This window comes from Pundamilia nyererei, unplaced genomic scaffold (assembly GCF_000239375.1).
Source record: "Pundamilia nyererei isolate P.nyererei 1_Seehausen unplaced genomic scaffold, PunNye1.0 scaffold00134, whole genome shotgun sequence".
Classification (NCBI taxonomy): Eukaryota; Metazoa; Chordata; class Actinopteri; order Cichliformes; family Cichlidae; genus Pundamilia; species Pundamilia nyererei.
This window is the reverse complement of record NW_005187535.1, coordinates 1829956-1850505: the sequence shown is the minus strand read 5'-3', so window position 1 is coordinate 1850505 and position 20550 is coordinate 1829956. Positions and strand designations below refer to the sequence as shown.

Here is a 20550-nt window from a genome sequence, read left to right as displayed (position 1 = left end):
CCAGCAGTAGTAAGTAAGGCTCAGTTGTTGTTGTTGTTTTTTTTTTGTTTATTTATTTATTTTATTTTTTGGGTGGGGAGCACTGGACTAACCGTTTTTATTAGATCAAACCTCAGACAAATGAATGATCACCTACTCTTTGTTTCCATAATGGAGCTCAAACAAACACATATCCTACAAATATATTTATTTTATTATCATAGTGTGTACAAAAGTGTATAACATACCTGACAACTGAATCTTGGTGTAGTTTCCAACTCTCCACTGTGAGTCTGACCCACACCAGTATGTCCCAGCATCAGCTGCTTCCACCTTTGAGATTATCACAATGAAAGTGCTGGAAGAAGCATCTTGTAGTGTGAATCTGCTTTGATTCTTTAGCATATCTGTGCAGCTGTTGTGCTGGTCTCCTTTACAGAGGAACTTCCTGTTATCCCGGTGTTTTGAAGGATAAATGCACTGCAAAGTTAGTGGATGCCCCACAGTACCATTTATTTTAGTTGATTTGACACAGCAGAACTCTGTATAAATGAAAGAATAAGGTTATTTCAGAATTATCAGATATTCAACTGATGTAATTAAATACACTGTAGCTTTGACTGCTCACCCTCAACTTCCAACAGAACTGCAGAGAAAACATCATGGTCAAAGTTTCTTTGGACACCACAAAGGTAATACCCTGAATCCTCTTGGCTCAAACTGGTGATGTTCACTGTAAATTTGTTTAACATTTTATCATCATCAAGTCTGAATCGTCCATTTTCCTTGTTGTCAGAGGTGATTAGTGCCTGCTGAAGACATGTGGAGGGCCGGTTTCCTCTGCAGATGTACTTCAGGCTGTTCTGGTACTGACGCTCATACGGACAACTAATGGATACTGAATATCCCTGATAATTCAGAATTTTGGTCACAGTATCACAGCAGTGGTCTGTCAACAGGGGTAAAAGCATCAGAAGACATGTTACACCCATTAAACAGCTGTATATAAAACTTAAGGATTTTATATTCAACTCAAGTTTACATTTCTAAACTTGTGACAGTTTTCCATCATTTGATGCTCATATAGTGGTTTAAATTTTACAGCAGAGAAACAGATAATGCTGAACAAACAGATACTATCTATGAATTCCTTATCTTTAACTGTAACTCACTTTCAGTGTGCAAAAGAAGTCTTTGTTTACCTTTTACTAATTTCAGCTCGACTTCAGTGTAAATATCTTTTCCAGTTCTGGTCACCCCACACCAGTATTTTCCAGCATCCGCAGAATGAAGATCAGAGATGGTTGTTGTGAAGATTCGTGCTGTTTTGTCATCATGGATCCTGTATTTATTTTTCCTTGATTCCGATGTTGTAACAAGAACATCACTGTCACCACAGTCATTCTTACACAGGTACTTCTCATAAGACTCGTAACCCTCATCATAAGAACAGGAAACTTTAACCGCACTCCCCACATTTCCAGTTACATGGATCACCTCTTCTGCACTGGTCACACACCTCAGAGCAACTGGAAAAAGAATGTGAAACGTTTTTGTGTGTGTATTTTCTTTGTGGTCATCATGCGAGATTTCATACTAACAATGTTAATGCTGTATAACGAAATTACCAAGACTGAAAAAGCGTTTGGCCTACTGTTCTTCTAAATTACTAGAAGAGATAGATGTACTACTTGGTCTACATCAGCCTTTGATCTTTATATTTTAGTTATTTACCAGTTTAAACAACTTACTGCAAAAGGTGAACAGCAGGTTTTGAAGTCTCCTCATCTTTGCTTTAGTTTGTCCATATAGAGCCTTGACAGGAAATTCTCTCAGGTTTAAAAAAATCATGCAAACAATAGGTGTCATTTAACACCATAGTAATGTGAAGGGAGGGGTAGAGCTGGACCATCAACACAGATGGAGCATTCTTAGTTGGGTTTCTGAAATAGCTGACATATGCCATCTAGTGGTTAAAGAAGTTTTCACAAGCTTTCCATAATAGCATAGAATAGAATAGAACAGAATAGCCCTGTATTGTCATTGTACATGTACAATGAAATTGTGTGTGTGTTCCACACCTGCCGGAATAAAAAATAAATAGTAGACAGCAGGAATCCCTTTTTAAAGAGAAAGCTATTAAAACAAACTACCACTCTATTGCTAAGTAAAACACAGAGACAAAAATGAATAAAAGTTAAAGTATGAAGAAAAAAGCAGGAGCAACTGAAACAGGCTGCATGCTGGTTGACATATGCGTGCTGCACAAAGAAGCTCTGATTTACCTGAAGCTCCAACCAGAGGTCAGGGGTTCAAACAGGTGGTATGCAGGTTGCAAGGGGTCACCTGTGATGGTCCTGGTTTTCCTGAGACAGGAGGAGTTGGTGATGGCCTCCAGGGGTGGCAGAGGGCAGCCACCCCTGGTGCCTTCCTGTTCTCAGTTGTGGCCCCTGCGTGCCAAACACACAGGGAGTAGGAGAGCACACTGAATCGGACTGATTGATGCCAGTTGGTGAGCAAGTCTTTGATCCAGGAGAATTTCACAGGGAGAATCTGAGGGTGGTCCAGTTTGGCATTATGGCATATGTGTCAAACTCTGGCCCGTGGGCCAAATTTGGCCCGCAGCCTAATTACATTTGGCTCGCGAAGCCATACCAAATTACTATTAGAGCTGGCCTACTGGTATTATACAGCTAATATATATATTGTTTAGTATTAAGCTTTGCTTGTTCCATATTCAGTTTTTCAGCAAAACGTGTTTGAGTTCATAAGAAAGGATTCATTCTTATATCTGGAGGAATAAATATATTTCAATAAATATTAATGTTAGCCCGCAACTTTGTTCCAGTTTTGAATTTTGGCCCACTGTGTATTTGAGTTTGACACCCCTGCATTATGGTGTTGAATGTCAAGCTGTAGTCCAGGAAGAGCAGACAGACTGAGACTATGAGTAAGCACTTGCAGATAGTAGGAAGGAAAACCTTCCTTTTAACAGGAAGAAACCTTCTGTAGAACCAGATTCAGGCAGCCACCTACTGCGACTGGTTGGGGTGAGAGGAGGAAGACAGGACAAATGCACAAGACACACAATAAATGGCACTGTTAATAGCACTGGCACTGTTATAAATTATGTCTCAAAAGAGCCATAATTTATAATAATAAAATTGACACCACAAAATGTTCAAAGTTGTAAAAATGCCTAACTAGTTAGATTTATGGTTTATTTTGGCATTGTAAGCCATTTTTAATAAAAATTTGTCAAGTAGAATTAATTACATCCTACACACGTATGTAAGGCTGGCATAACCTTGGTCATAAACCTGTCAAAGATGACTGTAACTAAGGTGGATGATAAGGTCTGTGTAGAATGCCCAGAAAGTTATGTGATTCATGGGTTGTACTTCATGGAGGAGGAAAGGTACAAGGAACCTCAGTCAACATAAGTGAGGGTTCAGGAGGGCTCTCGCTCTTTCTTACTCTGTCAATCTTTTTTTCTTTTCCTCTGTTTTCTTTTTGTCTTCTTTTCTCTTTTTTCCTCTTTTTTTTTCTCTCTGGCACTTTGTCTTCCACATATACATATGCGTAAGGCTCTACACCCCAGGGTCCCTTTGCTTTGCGCTGATTTGCTGTTCTGTTTGTTGAGATGTTATGTTGTTTATATGACAAACCCTGTTATTTTTCAGAGGATGTTTTTGAGTGATTTGTCATTTTGCCTATATCATTTTTCTCATAACACTTTTCCTTTTTTGTAATTCATCCCACATTTCTTCTATTTGGATACCATTATGGTTTAGAGTTAAAGGCTGTGGAAAATTGCCTCTTGCCTATGTGACTAAATCTATGGAATACTTAAACACCTTCAGCCTGAGGCAGTTTGCGACAAACCAACAGCTATCACATGCTAAACCCACTGTTACTCTTTAAATGGTCAAACTCATATGTCTCTGGAATCAGTCAGTTCTGTTTCTACAGTGATATTGATCCAGCAGGTAAAGATTGAAGAAATGTTTCATATCCAACAAGACAGCTTCTCCTTATAGTGAAGCCTCGCAGGGCCATTAGACAGGAATCAGTGTCTAGGTTACATAAAATGCTAATGTACACTGCAGAGTTTAGAACCCAAATACAGACACATGGAAATCTAATGCAAATGAGCCTTCATTTTGGGTGGTAAAAAATCCATAAACAGAAGAGTAAACAGGATCTAAAACTGGCTGGAAACACAGAGAGGGCATTAATAACACTGGGAAAACAAAGACAAGGGACAAGCAGGTCAAGGTCACTAGGGAAAGTGGACACAAGAAGATAACAGTAATTTTAGACGGTGAATCAGGAGGGGAAGTAAACTAAACATGGGGCATTACAAATAAGAAACTATCAAATTATACACTATTTAACAATGACCATAACTAAATAGGGAAATATAAGCACATACAAGATACAGCCTCAAATAGAAATTTAGGTTCACACTTCTTGAAACTGAGGGTCTCCATCTGTCTAACATGTGTGTTGTTTGAAGTTAGGGCTGCCATCACACCCAGAGTCAGAGATTCACACACCTCTCACTCTGTCTCACACATCGGTTTTCTTGCGAAACTGAAAAATAATTTCACAGTTTTAATGAAGTTATTAACTTTACTGTATAAACATGAAATCTTGCATTCTGTTCAGAGTAATGTCACAGGTCAACAGCAGCATGGTCGCTCTCCTATTCAGTTAGTAAACATGTTTACAGAGAGACATTCTTTGTCGTGATGCAACTCTCATGATTCCCATTAATAATCCCAATGATCTTTGCACATTACCCAAATGTGCAAAGAATTTCCCCCATTTACAAGCTGTTTTGTTATTCAAAGATATGCGTATCTGTGTATTCAAAGAATAACATGAATATGATGATAATTGTAGTTTAATGCATCAAGTTCTGTTTCTTCCTAATTCATAAACACAGTGGACATTTGAAGACATCACAGTGTGTGTAACATAAGCAACAACACAAATAACCTTATGATAGAAGGTCAACAGAGACCAACAACTGATTTCGCTTCTCTAGTACATTTTAGCTCCTATTCTGTTCTTAGTGTTAAACAATGAATATGTCATTTTCTTCTGATCACACTCCAGCCAACTGAACCAACATATGTATTTTCTCATTTTACTCACTTTCAATGTACAATTGAATTTTAGTTTGCTCTTATTTACCTGGTAACACTTTCAGCTTTATTTCAGTGTAGATAGTTTTCAAAGCTCTGGTCACCCCCACACCAGTATTTCTAAGCATTGGTAGAATGAAGATCAGGGGTGGGAGTTTTGAAGACACTGTTACGTTATGATGAATTGCATATTTGTTTTTCACTAGATTTGCTGTTATAATAAAATCATAATCCCTGCCACAGTGATTCTTACACAGGTACTTCTCTCAAGGTACTTCTCATAATCCTTATCAAATGTATTGTAAAACTATTGAATTCACACACTTAAGAAGCAGAGTAAATCAAATATTTGATTAGAACTTTTTTAATCCAAAAGGAAATTGGTGTGCCTTTTATATAGTCAGTGCAATTAAAAATAAAGTCACAGGATTCACTTTACACCAACTAAGCTATCACAGTGCAAATAGGCAGAAAGTGACACAGTAAATAAAATTAATGCATGAGGTGAGACGGTGAGATGGACTGTCCCCGAAGCTGAGGAGTTTTTTTTTCCAGCATCCTCCTCTCTGACACACTACCTCAGCTACCTTTACCCCGCTTCTCCAGGAGACTGCACACGCACGCACACACACACACACACACACACACACACACACACACACACACACACACACACACACACACACACACATATATTTCTGTCATCTGGAAAGTCCATGATAGTTAGTCAGGAAAATCAAACCTACTATTTTAAACAACTTTCTAAATAGCAATTTATGTTCTATCTCTAAAATGGGAGTTATTATTATTAATTTTATAAAGTTAGCTTTTAAAATTAACACACATGAAGAGAATCTGATAACAGTTCATGAGTAACAGGATTCTTTTCCAATACACTTATTTAAATACTCCACCACAATAACTGTATTCACTGCTACACAATAGCAGTGACATTGAAAGCTAAGGAAGGAAGTTTAATTTCCTGGCTCCTCTGAAGGATGTCCGTCTGCAACGGGCTGGAGGTGCTTTGAAAAACTGACCAGTTAAACAGTTTTGTGGACATGTGTTTTATTTTCTTTCTTTTTTCTTTGAATGCATCAGTAAAATATAATACTAAGCTAAACAAAAATAATTCTACTGTTAAACTTAAAATTAATTCCATGCACTTTTTTTTGCTTTGCTTATTAATTCTCTTTACACTCATGTTGATAATTTATATTCTGGTTTTTCTACAATTTTATAAAAACAGCAGATTTTGTTATGAAAATCAAGCAAAAAACAAAACAGTCTTCTGCTGAAATTTTGTATCACGGTAGATTTTTTTTTTTCTGGTAAAGTTTTGATAGATACTTCATCTCCACCGATATCCTCATAGTGGCTACCAGTCATCTCAGCTTCTTGAGTTCCATTAAAAAAAACAACAACACAATAAACAGAACTATGAGTGACATGTATTACAGACACTTGGGATTTCATGGAAACATTTTTGAATGTTCTATTGTAGCACTACAGCCAGTGTAGAATGTTTGTCATTGTATGTCATTGCATACAAGTGTATACCTCCACTACTGAGGGAAGATACACGTATGTCTCTCCAGACTTGTAATATATTTAAAGAAAACTGAAGAAAGTACAAACAGTTGATACTTCTTTAAATACAGAATCTAAAACACAAAGACTGAAATTATCAAAACAGCAGCACATAAATTATGTATCCATGGTTCTGTAAGTGCAGGCTGCTGGCCGATAGCCTCCCCTATGTGTCACAATAAAAGACTGCACTATGATATACTCATTCATCAATAATTAATGTCAGAAACCCACATAGAACTTAAACAAGGCCAGGGGAGCACTTCTCTTGTACATAAGTTATTTTCTTGAATACATAATTCAAGTTTCCAATTGCAATTATATTGACCTTTGTGACTTTCAGCTGTTTGCCTACTGTCACAGAACGAGACTGAACCCATGTTATAGTGTGGATTTCATCAACATTCATACATCACTTTGCTATTTTCTCAGCATCAAAAATAAAAATGTATGCGCAATGACTCCAAATGGGAGACTTCATGAAATTCCAGTTGTGCTACATTACAAATAAACTTTACATATTAAACGCAACTAAAAATAAAAATCAGTCATTTATTTTATGCCCTATATTTATAATTACGTGTATTAAAGAAACAAAACTCTATTAAGGCTTTAAACTTCTCTTACTCCACTTTCTGCTGCCCCCATCGCTTCCTCTGAGCTCTATAGCTTATTTTGGGTATTTCTGCTTGTGGCTTCATCACCTAAAAACAGAGCATTAGATTTGGTTACACTTTTTTGCATGCTTTTCCATATTTGAATGTAAGGATCTCTCTGTGTATATGAATGTAAATGATACCTTTAACTGTGGAACATCTGTACTTATAAAGAATAAACAGGACACACATCAGTAGGAGCACAGGGGTTACAATGTAAACCACATAGAGTGCTGAAAAAAAAATAGAACAGAACACTGTAAAAACATTTTTAAAGCAAGCATTTTCCAAAGCATTCAATTTTCACAGGCATAACAGCAGAACTGTGGGCTTAGCTTACATAATGGTTTCATTATCTTTTTATTAAAAGTTATGTGTATTTTAACTTAACTTTTGCATTGATACACACATCCATTTGATTTTTAATTTGAATTAGATTTTTTTTTTTTACATTAGCTTGAATTAAAGGCCCAGCATGCACTCAAAACCACATGTTAACCCTAATTATATTGTGGAAATGTACTTATTTTGCTATTACTGTTGTCATAGCATTTAGCAGCTAACTAACAGACACATATACTGTATCTTTAGCTTTACCTGGGTTATTTGTTTCCAGAGTTCCCAGAGTGTGCTGCAGAAAAACTGTAGGAGAAAGCAACTTTATTTCAACAATGACATTAAAAAAATGACCACGGCAACTCACACATCTGTGGGATTGCTCTGTTCTATGTTTCAGCCTATGATGTTGATGCCAACATGGCACGACTGAAGGGATATTTTGAATCCTACAAGAATCCCAAACTGTTGTTCCAGTCAACTGAATCAAACTAAAAATTAAAATATAGGAAAAAGGCACAACCACTGTCTAGATCAGCACTACTGTTGCAACGCAACCAGAAATACCGTCTTTGGTTCCTTGCTATACTTCTAGATGCTGAGAGCAAAGATTTTGTTCTAGATTTCATGGTGCCAAAAAGTCTTTCACAATTGTTTTCCTGATACTGTAGCAAAGAGAAGTGTACAGTACACAGTGATATGACCCTCAAAGTTGACACAGTTTTCAACACAACTTATTCATATTCAATAAACCTGTGCATATTGTGCTGATAAAACATGACTGGCACATGTTTAGATGAAGTAAGTTGAGCTCTTGGAATTTTTTAATCTTTCACAATTTTGTCACTTTATTCCAACACTATTCAATAACTTTCACCCCATTCATTAATTTTCACTTGGTTACTTAAATACTACATGTTGTCTTCATATTACATAATGTTCAACAAAGTCTAGAGTCTGGTTAACATTATTTAGAATCACCAATTAATCTATCTCTAATAACTGCATGACTTTTAACTGTGGGAGGAAACCAGAATACCCAGAGGGAACCAACTGCACACTAGCAAGATTGTGGATTTGAACCCAGAACCTTCTTGCTTGAGGCAACAGCACTAACCATCATGCCACAAGCTGTCAATTGAGGCTTAACAAAAGTAGGAAAGCTATGAATTACAAGGCTTGATGCAGAATTTTCTGTACACTATTGTCCTTGACAGGTTAAACCATAATAAATAGCGATAGCATACACGTGGTGTGTGTGTAGTTTTCTGTCTTTCATAACTCCAGTGATTTTCCTGCAGTTTGAAATCTTGTGTGATCTTGTGAATTTCGTGAGTCCGGGCAACTAACCACTCTTACTAGATTGTATCATGTCATCTCAACAAGAACAAATTAAGTTGTTGAATTTCAAACAGATCCTACATGATTTAATTACGTTCACCATAGAAACATGAAATTATTACAAGGTAGACTTTTGTAAATGTGACAACCACCCAATTTTATGTTTTTCAATGTATATATATGTATTTAAAATTCCACAGTTTTACTCCTCATTACATCAATCGTCAGATATTGAAACAAAAAATTGTTCAAAAATAAATTCTACTCCGAGTGTGACATTCAGAGTGCTTATGGAGTTTAAAGATGCTTTTCTGCCCAAAAAATGTAATGTAGCTGTCGCTTGTACTCAAGATGTTATGAGAGTTTATAAATGACGAAGAAATAAGGCTATTAAAAGGCAAAAAAGTGTACTGATGGCCTTGTCATTGTATAAAGACATGAACGACTAGCAAAAATGACTTACAATTTTGAACATATGGAATAGGAATTGACTGCTAAAGAGCAAACAATATGAGTGTTAATAGTTAATTCAGCAAAACTAATTTTCTGTAATTGTAAACAAATATGGTTTAAAACAGCGCTTATGTTGCTGCCATAGTGTAACTAGGGTTTAGAACAGTAACCTTAATCAGTACATCACAGAGTCTGTGGCATCACTACTTTGAAAGTGACCATTCACACTAGGATCCCTCATACTTTGGCCTCCACTCTTCAAACTATATAAAGCTAGCTGATTGGAGAAGCCAGGATTCAGCTTCAAAAGCAGAGTTACCTGCAACTGTGTGAATCTGCAAACAGATGACTTCTTGCATGCGTGGTTGCTGAGTTCTTAGCACTGATTTTGAATTTACATGCAAAGAATTTAAATCACAAGTGGCAGTGAATACCTGTTCCAACAATTATTATTTCAGAGTGATTTACCAGCAGCGGTAAGTTTGTGGTTCGACAACTGAACTGATCTCAAGTAAGAACATAGCATACAAATCTATTCATTACATTATCCCGTATAAAAGTGTCCAACTCACCCGACAGCTCCATCTTGGTGTAGTTTCCAATTTTCCACTGTGAATCTGACCCACACCAGTATGTCCCAGCGTCAGCTGCTTCCAGCTCTGCAATCATCACCAAGAAAGAGCTGGAAGAAACATTATCATGGACAGTGAACCTGCTTTGATTGGTCATGTCCATGCAGCTGTTGTGCTGGTCTCCCTTACAGAGGAACTTCCTGTTATCCCGGTGTTGTGGAGAATAAGGACACTGCAAAGTTAGTGGCTGCCCCATAGTACCATTTATTTTAGTTGATTTGACACAGCAGAACTCTGTATAAATGAAAGAAAAAGATTATTTCAGAATGATCAAATATTCAACTGATGTAATTAAATGCACAGAAGCTTTGACTGCTCACCTTCAACTTCCAACAGAACTGCAGAGAAAACATCCAAGTCAAAGTTTCTTTGGACACCACAAAGGTAATACCCTGAGTCCTCTTGGCTCAAACTGGTGATGTTCACTGTAAATTTTTTTAACATTTTATCATCATCAAGTCTGAATCGTCCATTTTCCTTGTTGTCAGAGGTGATTAGTGCCTGCTGAAGACATGTGGAAGGCCGGTTTCCTCTGCAGATGTACTTCAGGCTGTTCTGGTACTGACGCTCATACGGACAACTAATGGATTCTGAATATCCCTGATAATTCAGAATTTTGGTCACAGTATCACAGCAGCGGTCTGTCAACAGGGGTAAAAGCATCAGAAGACATGTTACACAAACAGCTGTATATAAAACTTAAGGATTTTATATTCAACTCAATGAGGAAGTTTACATTTCTAAACTTGTGACTGTTTTCCATCATTTGATGCTCATATAGTGGTTTAAATTTTACAGCAGAGAAACAGATAATGCTGAACAAACAGAAACTATCTATGAATTCCTTATCTTTAACTGTAACTCCTGAATCCCTGTAACTCGCCGTAACTCGCTTTCAGTGTGCAACAGAATTTGACCAAGTTTTTGTTTACCTTTTACTAGTTTCAGCTCGACTTCAGTGTAGACATCTTTGAAAATTTTTTTCACTCCACACCAGTATTTCCCGGCATCCATGGAACGAAGATCAGAGATGGTCGTTGTGAAGATTCGTGCTATTTTGTCATCATGGATCATGTATTTATAGTTCACTGGGTTTGTTGTTGTAATAAGAACATCACCCTTGCCACAACTGTTCTTACAGAGGTACTTCTCATATGATTCATAACCCAGATCATAAGAGCAGGAAATGTTAACCTCTCTTCTCAGATATCCAGTGACATTGAGCACCCCTACTGCACTGGTCGCACATCTCAGAGAAACTAGAAAGATAATGTGAAAACAACAAAATAATTTAAATTTTGTCATGTCAGCTGTCGTGATAGCAATGCTATTGTTGTATAAAGACATTACCAAGAACAATACCGGGTGTGTCATACAGCTCCTCAGTACTAAAAAAGTAAAACGTACCATTCAAACTACATCTGTTGTTAATCTTTATATATTTACTCATTTAAAGGACTTACTGCAGAGGATGAAAAGCAGGTTTTGAAGGCTCCACATCTTTGCGTTGCACACAATATTATGCACACAATAGGAGTTCCTTCTTGCCACAGGAGTTTGAAAGGAAGGGTGGAATTCGACCTTTAACACAGAGGAGGTAGAGCATTCTTACTTGGGCTTTCCCTAAAAGTAATTAGCAGTCATTTTTGAAACAGCTGACATATATCCTCTTATGGTAGAGGAAGTATTCAAACGTTTTACATAAACATCACTGTTAAAAAAAGTGAAACAGCTACATTGCATGAAATTAATTTTGTATATCTGAGAAACATTTGTGTTTGAAGTTTATTGTGCTGTGTTCTCAGTTCATTAATTTCCTGGTTTGTTAATATTCAGAAAACAATCCCCAGATGCTTGTGCCCTACCAGGGAAGATAGCAGTCAACTGGACCAGCGCACATATACTGCAGGACCGGATGCGCTGTCTACACCGGCTCTCTCTTACCCTTTACCCGCCCCTGTTGCTTGTCTTGTGTTTCTATGGTGTATTGATAGTCATGTGCTTTTGTGCTGAGGTGTTTTTTCTGTTATCAAACTGTTCTCCCATTAGGAGCTCAGTCTGAGTGGAGTTTTTTTTCTCCTCCTCTCACCTCATGTAGTGTATTTTCGTTGTTTTTCCTATCAGCCTACCTTCTGACATGTCTGCCCAATGTGATGTTTGTCTAAAGTTGGTCAGAAGGTTCCTTTGTAAGTGCGCATGCGCCATTAGCGTGCTGCCTGCTGTAACCCTAATTTCCCTCGGGATGAATAAAGTATTCTGATTCTGATTCTGATTCTGATTAAAAGTGACCATTACACCTGTCTCATTGTCATTCACGCATTCTCTTTTGCCTCTACTCACTTCCATTTGTCTCCTTTTCAGTGCATTTATTTTTTAAGGCAAGCTTCTTATCTGTAAAACTCTCTGTGAAAAAACAAAAAACATACCTTGTATTCCAAAGTTTTGTAAATTCAGGTCGACTTGCAGACTAGGTTTTACTCGTTCCACATGCACTCGTGGACACTCTTATGTTTGAGCATGAAATTAGTTATAGGAAAAATGTGGTTTCAGCCAACTTTTATTTATTGCACAGAAGTCCAATAACAGCACACTGCTCAGGTTTAGATCAGGGAGTCTGTCTCTTTCATGCCCCTCCAGGTTTTCTTAATTGTTCATGTGAGAGTTAATGTCTCCTTGTAAGATGACAGAGTCCCCACACAAAGTAAATTCAAGAGGTCTGGGTATTCTGAACTGTCAGCTGTTGCCTGCCGCCTCTCACAAAGGGCAACTCCAGATTTGAACAGAATCCAGGCCCTCTCCTAGAGACTGGTTCAAGAGCTCAAGCTGTGTGTTGAAGTGAGCTGAACTATATCTCGCCAGGATCAGGTTCATTATTGTTATTGTTTATTTATTTTTCATAAAAAATTTCCAATAGTGTTATCAGAGTTTGCCAGTTTACATAGTTTAAAGCTCATTAGCTCCTCACCATGTAGTGCCATAGTCTTTAAATAACTAGGGGAAAAAAATCCATCCATCCATTTTCTTATCCAGTTCAGGGTCTGGAATGTATCCTAGACGTCATAGGCCAAAGGGCAGGGTAAACCGTAGCATGTCTTTGAACTGTGGGAAGAATCCAGAGAGAACCCATACAAGGTTGGAAACAGCATTCGAACTCCACACAGAAAGTAACTTTTGGTAACTTTTCTACATATTTTTTCAGACTTTTTTTTGACAATTCATCAGCTGTTTCTTTCAAAACAGCAAAATGTGCTGAAGAGGTCTATGTAGCACAACTAGTACAAGACGTCTGTACTCAAGGTCTGGTGAGTAAAATTAAACATTTTTTACTCTGTGATTAGCAGGTAGGTGTGACTGTAAGAGCTGCAACCTTGCAGTTTTGGGATGTAGTATGCTGAGCAAACTCGTTAATGTTGGCTGATAACTTGTCAGAGTGAAGGACTGAATGCTACAACAACTTGTGTCAACATTTCCACAAATTCAGAGATTACTTCTTCACTCACAAATAGATTTAAGCAGTCTCACCAGTGATATATGCTAATATCCAAGAGAAGAGGGTATTTGAAGTGATAAAACAGCACCAGCAGAGTGCTCACAGTGACACATTAACAAGTGACACTGAAAGTGTAACTTTTGAAAAAAATGTTTAATTTTCTTCAGAGGAGGTGGAAAAAAATAAAGTTCATGATGTTAGTCAAGCAGCAACAAATTCTCTACAAATCTGAAAAGGTTGGATTAGTTTGAGTAACTGATCAGGTCAAGAGTTCTGTGGATTTTTCTGTTCCTTTTCTTTCGGTGTATTTTTTTTTTACTTTACATATCTCGGGAATATAGTGCTATGCTCTTGTTTACTAAGGCAAAAGGCTAATTTATGTCAACTAATGATATGAAGTAATAATAAATGTACAATAATAATAAAAATATAATAATGTTATTATAAATTTAAGCTAAATACAGCATTACCATGTTAATAAAATAAAAGCACTGCACCTGGTAATTTTCAGTTGCAACAAACAGAAAGAAAAATTACATCAAAATTGCAATTAGTAAACATAACTTTTTAACATTTCACTGCTCGATTTCTGCCCAAATATCTGGAACTGAAGGAGTCTGACAATGTGGCAATTTACATTAAAATAGGGCAAAAATAAACAAAAGATTTAAAAATGACTGTTCTATAAAACTTATTAGTAAATGGTCCAACATTGGAATTCATTTTGCTTTGCTTATTTATTTACTTTGCACTTGTGTTAGTCGTTTGCATTTGAGTTCAATTTCATGAAAAGACTGCAGATTGCTGTTAACACTAAGCAATCAAAGTTAAAGCTAATAGCAAAAGAGTAAGAAGTGATGATAAAACAGAAAACACAACAAAGTTTCACTGAGAAAATAAGACGGCTGGATCACTATATGTTGAGATTTGTTGTGTAACTGTTAATGATCAATCAAGTAGATTAATCTCTATACAGGTAAGACCAACGGTTTGACCTCATATTAACACTCTGTTTGTTTTATGTCTGTGAAGGTTCATCCAGGTCTTCGCAGTCTAAGGAGCTGGAAAGAAAAGCATCTGGAAGTTTCTTGAACATGTTTTATCTCTCATCCGAGAAGCTTCTTCAGTTCTAAGAGCAATTGGTGGAATTCTCTAAAGTCCAGACATGTTCCTTTCCAAACTCCTTAGACTGATTATTTTCTATTGGCTTTGTGGAAATTTTCATTACAGTAGATGTCTTCAAATATTGTGAAGTTTTCATAGTCTTGTTCTTCATCTTCATATTGGGCACAGGCACTCTGTTGTTTGGAGGTCTGCTTCTTCGAGTACATCACAACTTCTTGGTTTCCATAAATCTATTCAGACACCAGTTAACACACACAATGTTAGTTATGTATTTTGGAATCTATTATGAAGCAAAGATTTTAAAAAGTATTTTCCTGCATTCAAACTAAAGTTGCCTTTTTAATGCAAGTTTCCACCAATGAGTATAACAATGGCTATATGCTCATGATTACACACACACAGGCAAGCTTATATATCTCAACTTACATTTACTCAAGTGCCTTGAGGTGTGACTACTTTTGTGATTTTGTTTTATAATAAACTGAATTGAAATTAGTGCAAATAAGTTGCATGGTGCCAGACATTTTTCATTGTTGGGGTGTAGCAGGATTGCTCCGAGCCCAACTCGAATTACTGAACTCCGCACATACCTCTAAAGGAGAAGGCAGCAAGACTTCATTTTCCACCACATTTACTTGTGATCTCATTCTTTCAGTCACTACCCAGTGTTGCAGTCACTGGTGTAAATCAGTTTAAATGACTGACTAAAAGTGTTTTCACTTGTTCTTGATTTACGGTATTGAGAAATGGTTAGAAAAGTTTTATGGCATATGATATGTCAGTGCTCACTGATTTTAATTTGTCTTTAACTTTAAAGGTTTTTCCATTATATTGGTTGACTATTCACATAATTAGAGTTTTTTATTCTTGAGTTAGTCTGTTAAGCCCCAGGGATGTTTCTGAGGTTCCTGTTTAAAAATCACATTCCAATGGTGAATTGACCATTTCTCTGCAAATACAAACTCTGTAAACAATCTTGGTATCAAAAGAAAGCTAAAAAATATACAGAAGTTATTCCAGGCCTGGTTTTTTATAGCGCATAAACCCCTAAAAATATGCTGCAGTAGATTAAAAACTGAAGGAACCCACAAATCAATATATGGACATTACCTGGGCAAAGATTGCTCAGCAATAACTCTGATATTGCTTCACCTCAGCAATATCAGAGTTACAGAGGTTTTATGAGGGACATAGCTGAAGGTTTTGTAGTTTGGCAGAATTTGGCCTAATCTGTGAAAGTTTTAATTTCTTCAGCACTGAATAGCAGAAATAAGGCTTTGTCAGAGGTCATTTAATTAAAATAATTAAAAATCCGCAACCGACAACATTGTACACAACAGTAGATTGGTGTGTAAAGGGCAAGGGAAAAGGCAGAAAATAAAGACTTTTGATGGGAAACTGTTCTCGGAGTACACAGAGAGCTCTGCAGCAAGTGCAATTCTATCGTGGTTGAAGAAACATACCAAAAGTTACAGGGAATTCATTACAATGTTTTTCCAAATGTGAAGTGTAGTTTTGGTCTTTTGCTGCTGCTTCAGTGAATTTTGGTTAGACAGTTACAGTTTCGGAATCTGTGAGATGTCTGCTTTCAGCACTTAACAGCATATCCATGTACGTTGAACAATCCGTGCTTTGTGTTTACATCTTTTGCTGTCTTGACTGTGTTTGGTAGTTGTTGAACGGTTTTGGGAGCATTTAGCTAAGATTCTGACGTTTTTGTAGGTAATTTCCTCCAGGGATCTCTGAGATATAATGCTCTCAAGAATAATGAGGTTAGAGAGAAAACCCATAAACAAAATGGACTGACAGTTATCAATGCCTCTGTTCAATACTTTGCTTCAGAACCAAACATCTTGAGTTAGAGTAGGTCAGATACAAGGACCGGACTGAAATTGAATGGAAAAAAAAACCACACCCAATGAATAACTCTGAAAGACCTTCAGAATTCCTGGAGAACTGTGGCTTAAGGGCAATTAAAAAAAATTACAAGTCTGGGCCTTTTTAAATAAAACATAAATTATTAATGACTCGAGACTTTTGCACGGTATTGTATTAAACACAACTAAGAATCAGTTTGTTTTTTGCGTTATCCTGTAAGTTTATGGTGAGACATGTTATAGATATGACACAATTTGTACTTTAGTTTTCTTACATCATTTTCCATCGCATCAATCACTTCCTCTAAACCTTCTGCCTTGGGTGCATTTGTGTCCACAGTGGCTTCATCTTCTGAAAACACACAGCAGAAAACACGGTTATGCTCTTTTCGCATGCACATTTGAGTGGATGACTTTCTGCATGTGTATGAATGTAAAATATACCTTTTACTTTGTAATGTTTCCACTTGTAAACTACAACCACAAGGATGCCTATCAATAGCAGCAGCACAAGGGGAACGGTGAAAGGAACATAAAGTGCTGAATCTGAAAAGCAGAATGCAGTAAAAATACAAACTTCCTTTTTATGGTTTTCTGAAAGACACTTAGCAGAACTGTGGGTTTAGATTATATTTTATTAATAGTTGCAGCTGTTGACTACTGGTGCACACAACCATAGCTGTTTTTGCACTTAGGGTCATTTTGGTGTGACGTACATTCACCCCCAAGGGACTTACTGTAACTGTAGCCATGAAAATATAAAAGTAACCAAAGCTTATGGAGTGATAACATACTTGACCTCACAACATTAATGAATTGAAAAACACATATTGTATATACTGTACCTTTAACAGGTTGACCAGAAGTTTGTGTTTGAGCTTTTCCAAGAGTTTTCATTGAAGAAGTTTGAGTTTTTACAAGATTTTCTACTGTAGGAGGTACAGTTTTTCCAGGAGTTTTTACTGTAGAAGGTACAGTTTTTCCAGCAGTTTTTACTGTAGAAGGTACAGTTTTTCCAGCAGTTTTTACTGTAGAAGGTACAGTGCTGGTATGCTGCAGAAAGACTGTTGGAGAAAAAAAAACCCTCTTAGTTCTCTTAGAAACTTTATTTTAACACAAGAATCACATTTTAGTAGAATGACTAGTGCAGAGGGTCCTGACTGATACCCCAAGAATCTTAAACTATTCACACAACTGAAATTAGACTGTTAATTAATTAATTACTTAATTAATGTAGAAAAACCAGCCAGTAAAGAAGATGTAAAAAAAAAAAACCCCCCACAAAAAACTGGCCTCTAGTTCCGTTTGGCATATATTCTGTGCTTTGTGTGAAACACTATGAAGGCAGAGTTGTTATAATTCTATCACACTAGAAATAACTGAATCACCAGCTGTAGTTATGCTTAAATAGTAGTAACTCATAGCTCTGTCCATTTTTCCTTCATTTAAATGTGTTCATCTCACCGACTGACAGCTGAATCTTGGTGTAGTTTCCAACTCTCCACTGTGAGTCTGACCCACACCAGTATGTCCCAGCATCTGCTTCTTCTAACTTTGTGATCGTCACTGAGAAAGAGTTGGAATAAATACCGCCTTGTAGTGCGAATCTGCTTTTACTCGTCACCATGTCTCTGCAGCTGTTGCGGTGGTCTCCCTTACAGAGGAACTTCCTGTTATCCCGATGTTGTGAAGGATAAGGGCACTGCAGAGTTAGTGGCTGTCCCACAGTACCTGTTATTTCAGTTGATGTGACACAGCACCACTCTGTCAGAATGAAAGAGAAAAACTATTAAAGACTCATAAAATATTCAACTTTTTTAAAAAGTCTTTTAGAAGAAACTGTTTTGTTCTGGTTGGTATAATGAGATATTACTATGACCTCTCACCTTTGACTCGTAGCTCAACAGCAGAGAAAACATCATGGTCAGAGTTTGTTTGAACACCACAGAGGTAATGCCCTGAATCGCTTTGGGTCAAGCTGCTAATTGTCACTGTGAATATTCTTGACATTTTTACATCATTAAGTCTGAATCGTCCATTTTCTCTGTTGTTAGAGGTGATTAGTGCATCCTGCAGACATGTGGAGGGCTGGTTTCCTCTGCAGATGTACTTCAGGCTGTTCTGGTACTGATTCTCATGAGGACAATTGATGGACTCAGAGTATCCCTCATAACTTTCAATATTGGTCACAGTATCACAGCAGCGGTCTGTCAAAAAGATAATTTTATTAATTTTACAGAAAGCAGTGTTTTCTGTCAGCTGATATAATGAGACGTTACTATGAATGCTCACCTTTAACTTTCAGCTCAAAAGCATAGAAAAGATGCAGGTCAGAGTTTCTTTGGATGCCACAGAGGTAACGCCCTGAATCACTTTGGGTCAAACTGCTAATCTTTGTTGTGAATTTTGTTGACATATTTTCATCGTTAAGTCTGAATCGTCCATTTTTTTTGTTGTAAGAGGTGATTAGTGCCTGTTGCAGACACATGGAGGGCCGTGTTCCTCTGCAGATGTACTTCAGGTTGTTCTGGTACTGAGGCTGATATAGACAACTGAAGGACACTGAATATCCTGCATAACTTTCAATTTTTGTCACACTGTTACAGCAGCTGTCTGTCAAAAAGATAAATAGCATCACAAGACACGCTACAACCAGAGATATGATGTTTTATTTATTTAGCTTGCTGCAACAAGATTGTAATGATCTTAAGAAAATCTTAACCAACTGAAACATTTATAATGACTAAAAATGAGATGCATCAGTAGGTCATATTTTTAGCAGTAAACGCAAGTAATGTTTTATCAGTCATGTTTTTATGTGTTGTTACCTTGTAACCTTTACAGTAACACATGGTTTATATACACAAATTTCACTTGAATTCAACAAATAATTAATTTTTGGTAAGTCTTCATTTTCCTTTAATAGTATGCTGATTCTATAGCAGAAATAGCAGGTAAAAGCAGTAGATTTAACTTTCTTTTTTAAATTCAGTTTGTCCATGTGTTTATTTACCTGGTACCAATTCCAGCTTAACTTCAGTGTAGATATCTATTCCAGTTCTGGTCACTCCACACCAGTATTTCCCAGCATCCGTGGAATGAAGATCAAAGATGGTTGCTGTGACGATTCGTGCTGTTTTGTCATCATTGATCCTGTATTTGCTTTTCCGTGATTCAGATGTTTTAATAAGAACATCATCATCGCTGCCACAATTGTTCTTACACAGATACTTCTCATAAGACTCGTAACCTTTATCATAGGAGCAGGAAATTTCAACCTTACTCCCCATATACCCAGTCACATGGTTTACCCCTACTGCACTGGGCACACATCTCAGGGCAACTGTAAAGAAAAGACAGTATAAAAAATATTTCATTTCTTTTGTCATTTCAGCACTCATACTAGCATTGCTACTAATGAAAATACCAAAATCAACAAAAGGTGTGGCACTGCAAATAAATATTTATACGTTTGATCTAGATTTACCTTTAATCTTCATCTATTTACTTATTTAGTCATTAAAACAACTTACTACAAATGGTAAACAGCAGGTTTTGAAGGCTCCACATCTTTGCTTTGCTTCGTAGAAGTAGAAATTTGACAGGAAATAAACTGAAAATGTGACGCCCACAATTTGTATATTCACATCTAGGTAATGTTTAAGCCTTTTACTTCTGCATTTAGATCACAATTCATTTAATTTTGCATATTTGTATTTTCAATATAGAAATCATATCTTTAAAGTCATTAAAATTTATTAGACTGGTAGTGAAGAAATTGGTTTTTTTATGATGAATTGAGCATACCCATCATACTGATGTTTAAACTAAAAAGAGTTCCTAGTAATTTAGTTGGTAAATTTAATATAGCATTTTATTTTCTTGCCATTTTTACACTGACACATATATTTTCTAACT

At 36.7% G+C, this 20550-nt stretch overlaps 1 protein-coding gene and 1 pseudogene across 1 annotated transcript; both read right to left on the bottom strand.

The window, feature by feature from the left end:
* Positions 1-227: 227 nt before the first annotated feature.
* LOC102204908 (polymeric immunoglobulin receptor-like) lies at positions 228-1837 on the bottom strand (annotated as a pseudogene).
* Positions 1838-6192: 4355 nt separating this feature from the next.
* On the bottom strand, positions 6193-19267 carry LOC102210559 (polymeric immunoglobulin receptor-like). Its single transcript, XM_013913485.1, has 11 exons — positions 18925-19267; positions 18519-18839; positions 18097-18396; positions 16908-16984; positions 11604-11721; positions 11073-11399; positions 10461-10781; positions 10081-10374; positions 7976-8020; positions 7522-7611; positions 6193-7426 (listed from the first exon to the last, which is right to left on the bottom strand). The coding sequence occupies exons 1-11, from the start codon at positions 19265-19267 to the stop codon at positions 7386-7388; spliced, it is 2277 nt and encodes a 758-aa protein (XP_013768939.1). The 3' UTR covers positions 6193-7385.
* Between the last annotated feature and the right edge of the window lie 1283 nt (positions 19268-20550).

Excerpts from the sequence above, each read along its gene's own strand:
- LOC102210559 (XM_013913485.1), bottom strand. The coding sequence starts at position 19,267 with ATGCTATTTATCTTTTTGACAGACAGCTGCTGTAACAGTGTGACAAAA. Across the intron at positions 18,840-18,924 it reads TTTTGAGCTGAAAGTTAAAG|ACCGCTGCTGTGATACTGTG; the intron begins GTGAGCATTCAT and ends TCTTTTTGACAG. Across the intron at positions 10,375-10,460 it reads AGTTCTGTTGGAAGTTGAAG|AGTTCTGCTGTGTCAAATCA; the intron begins GTGAGCAGTCAA and ends TCATTTATACAG.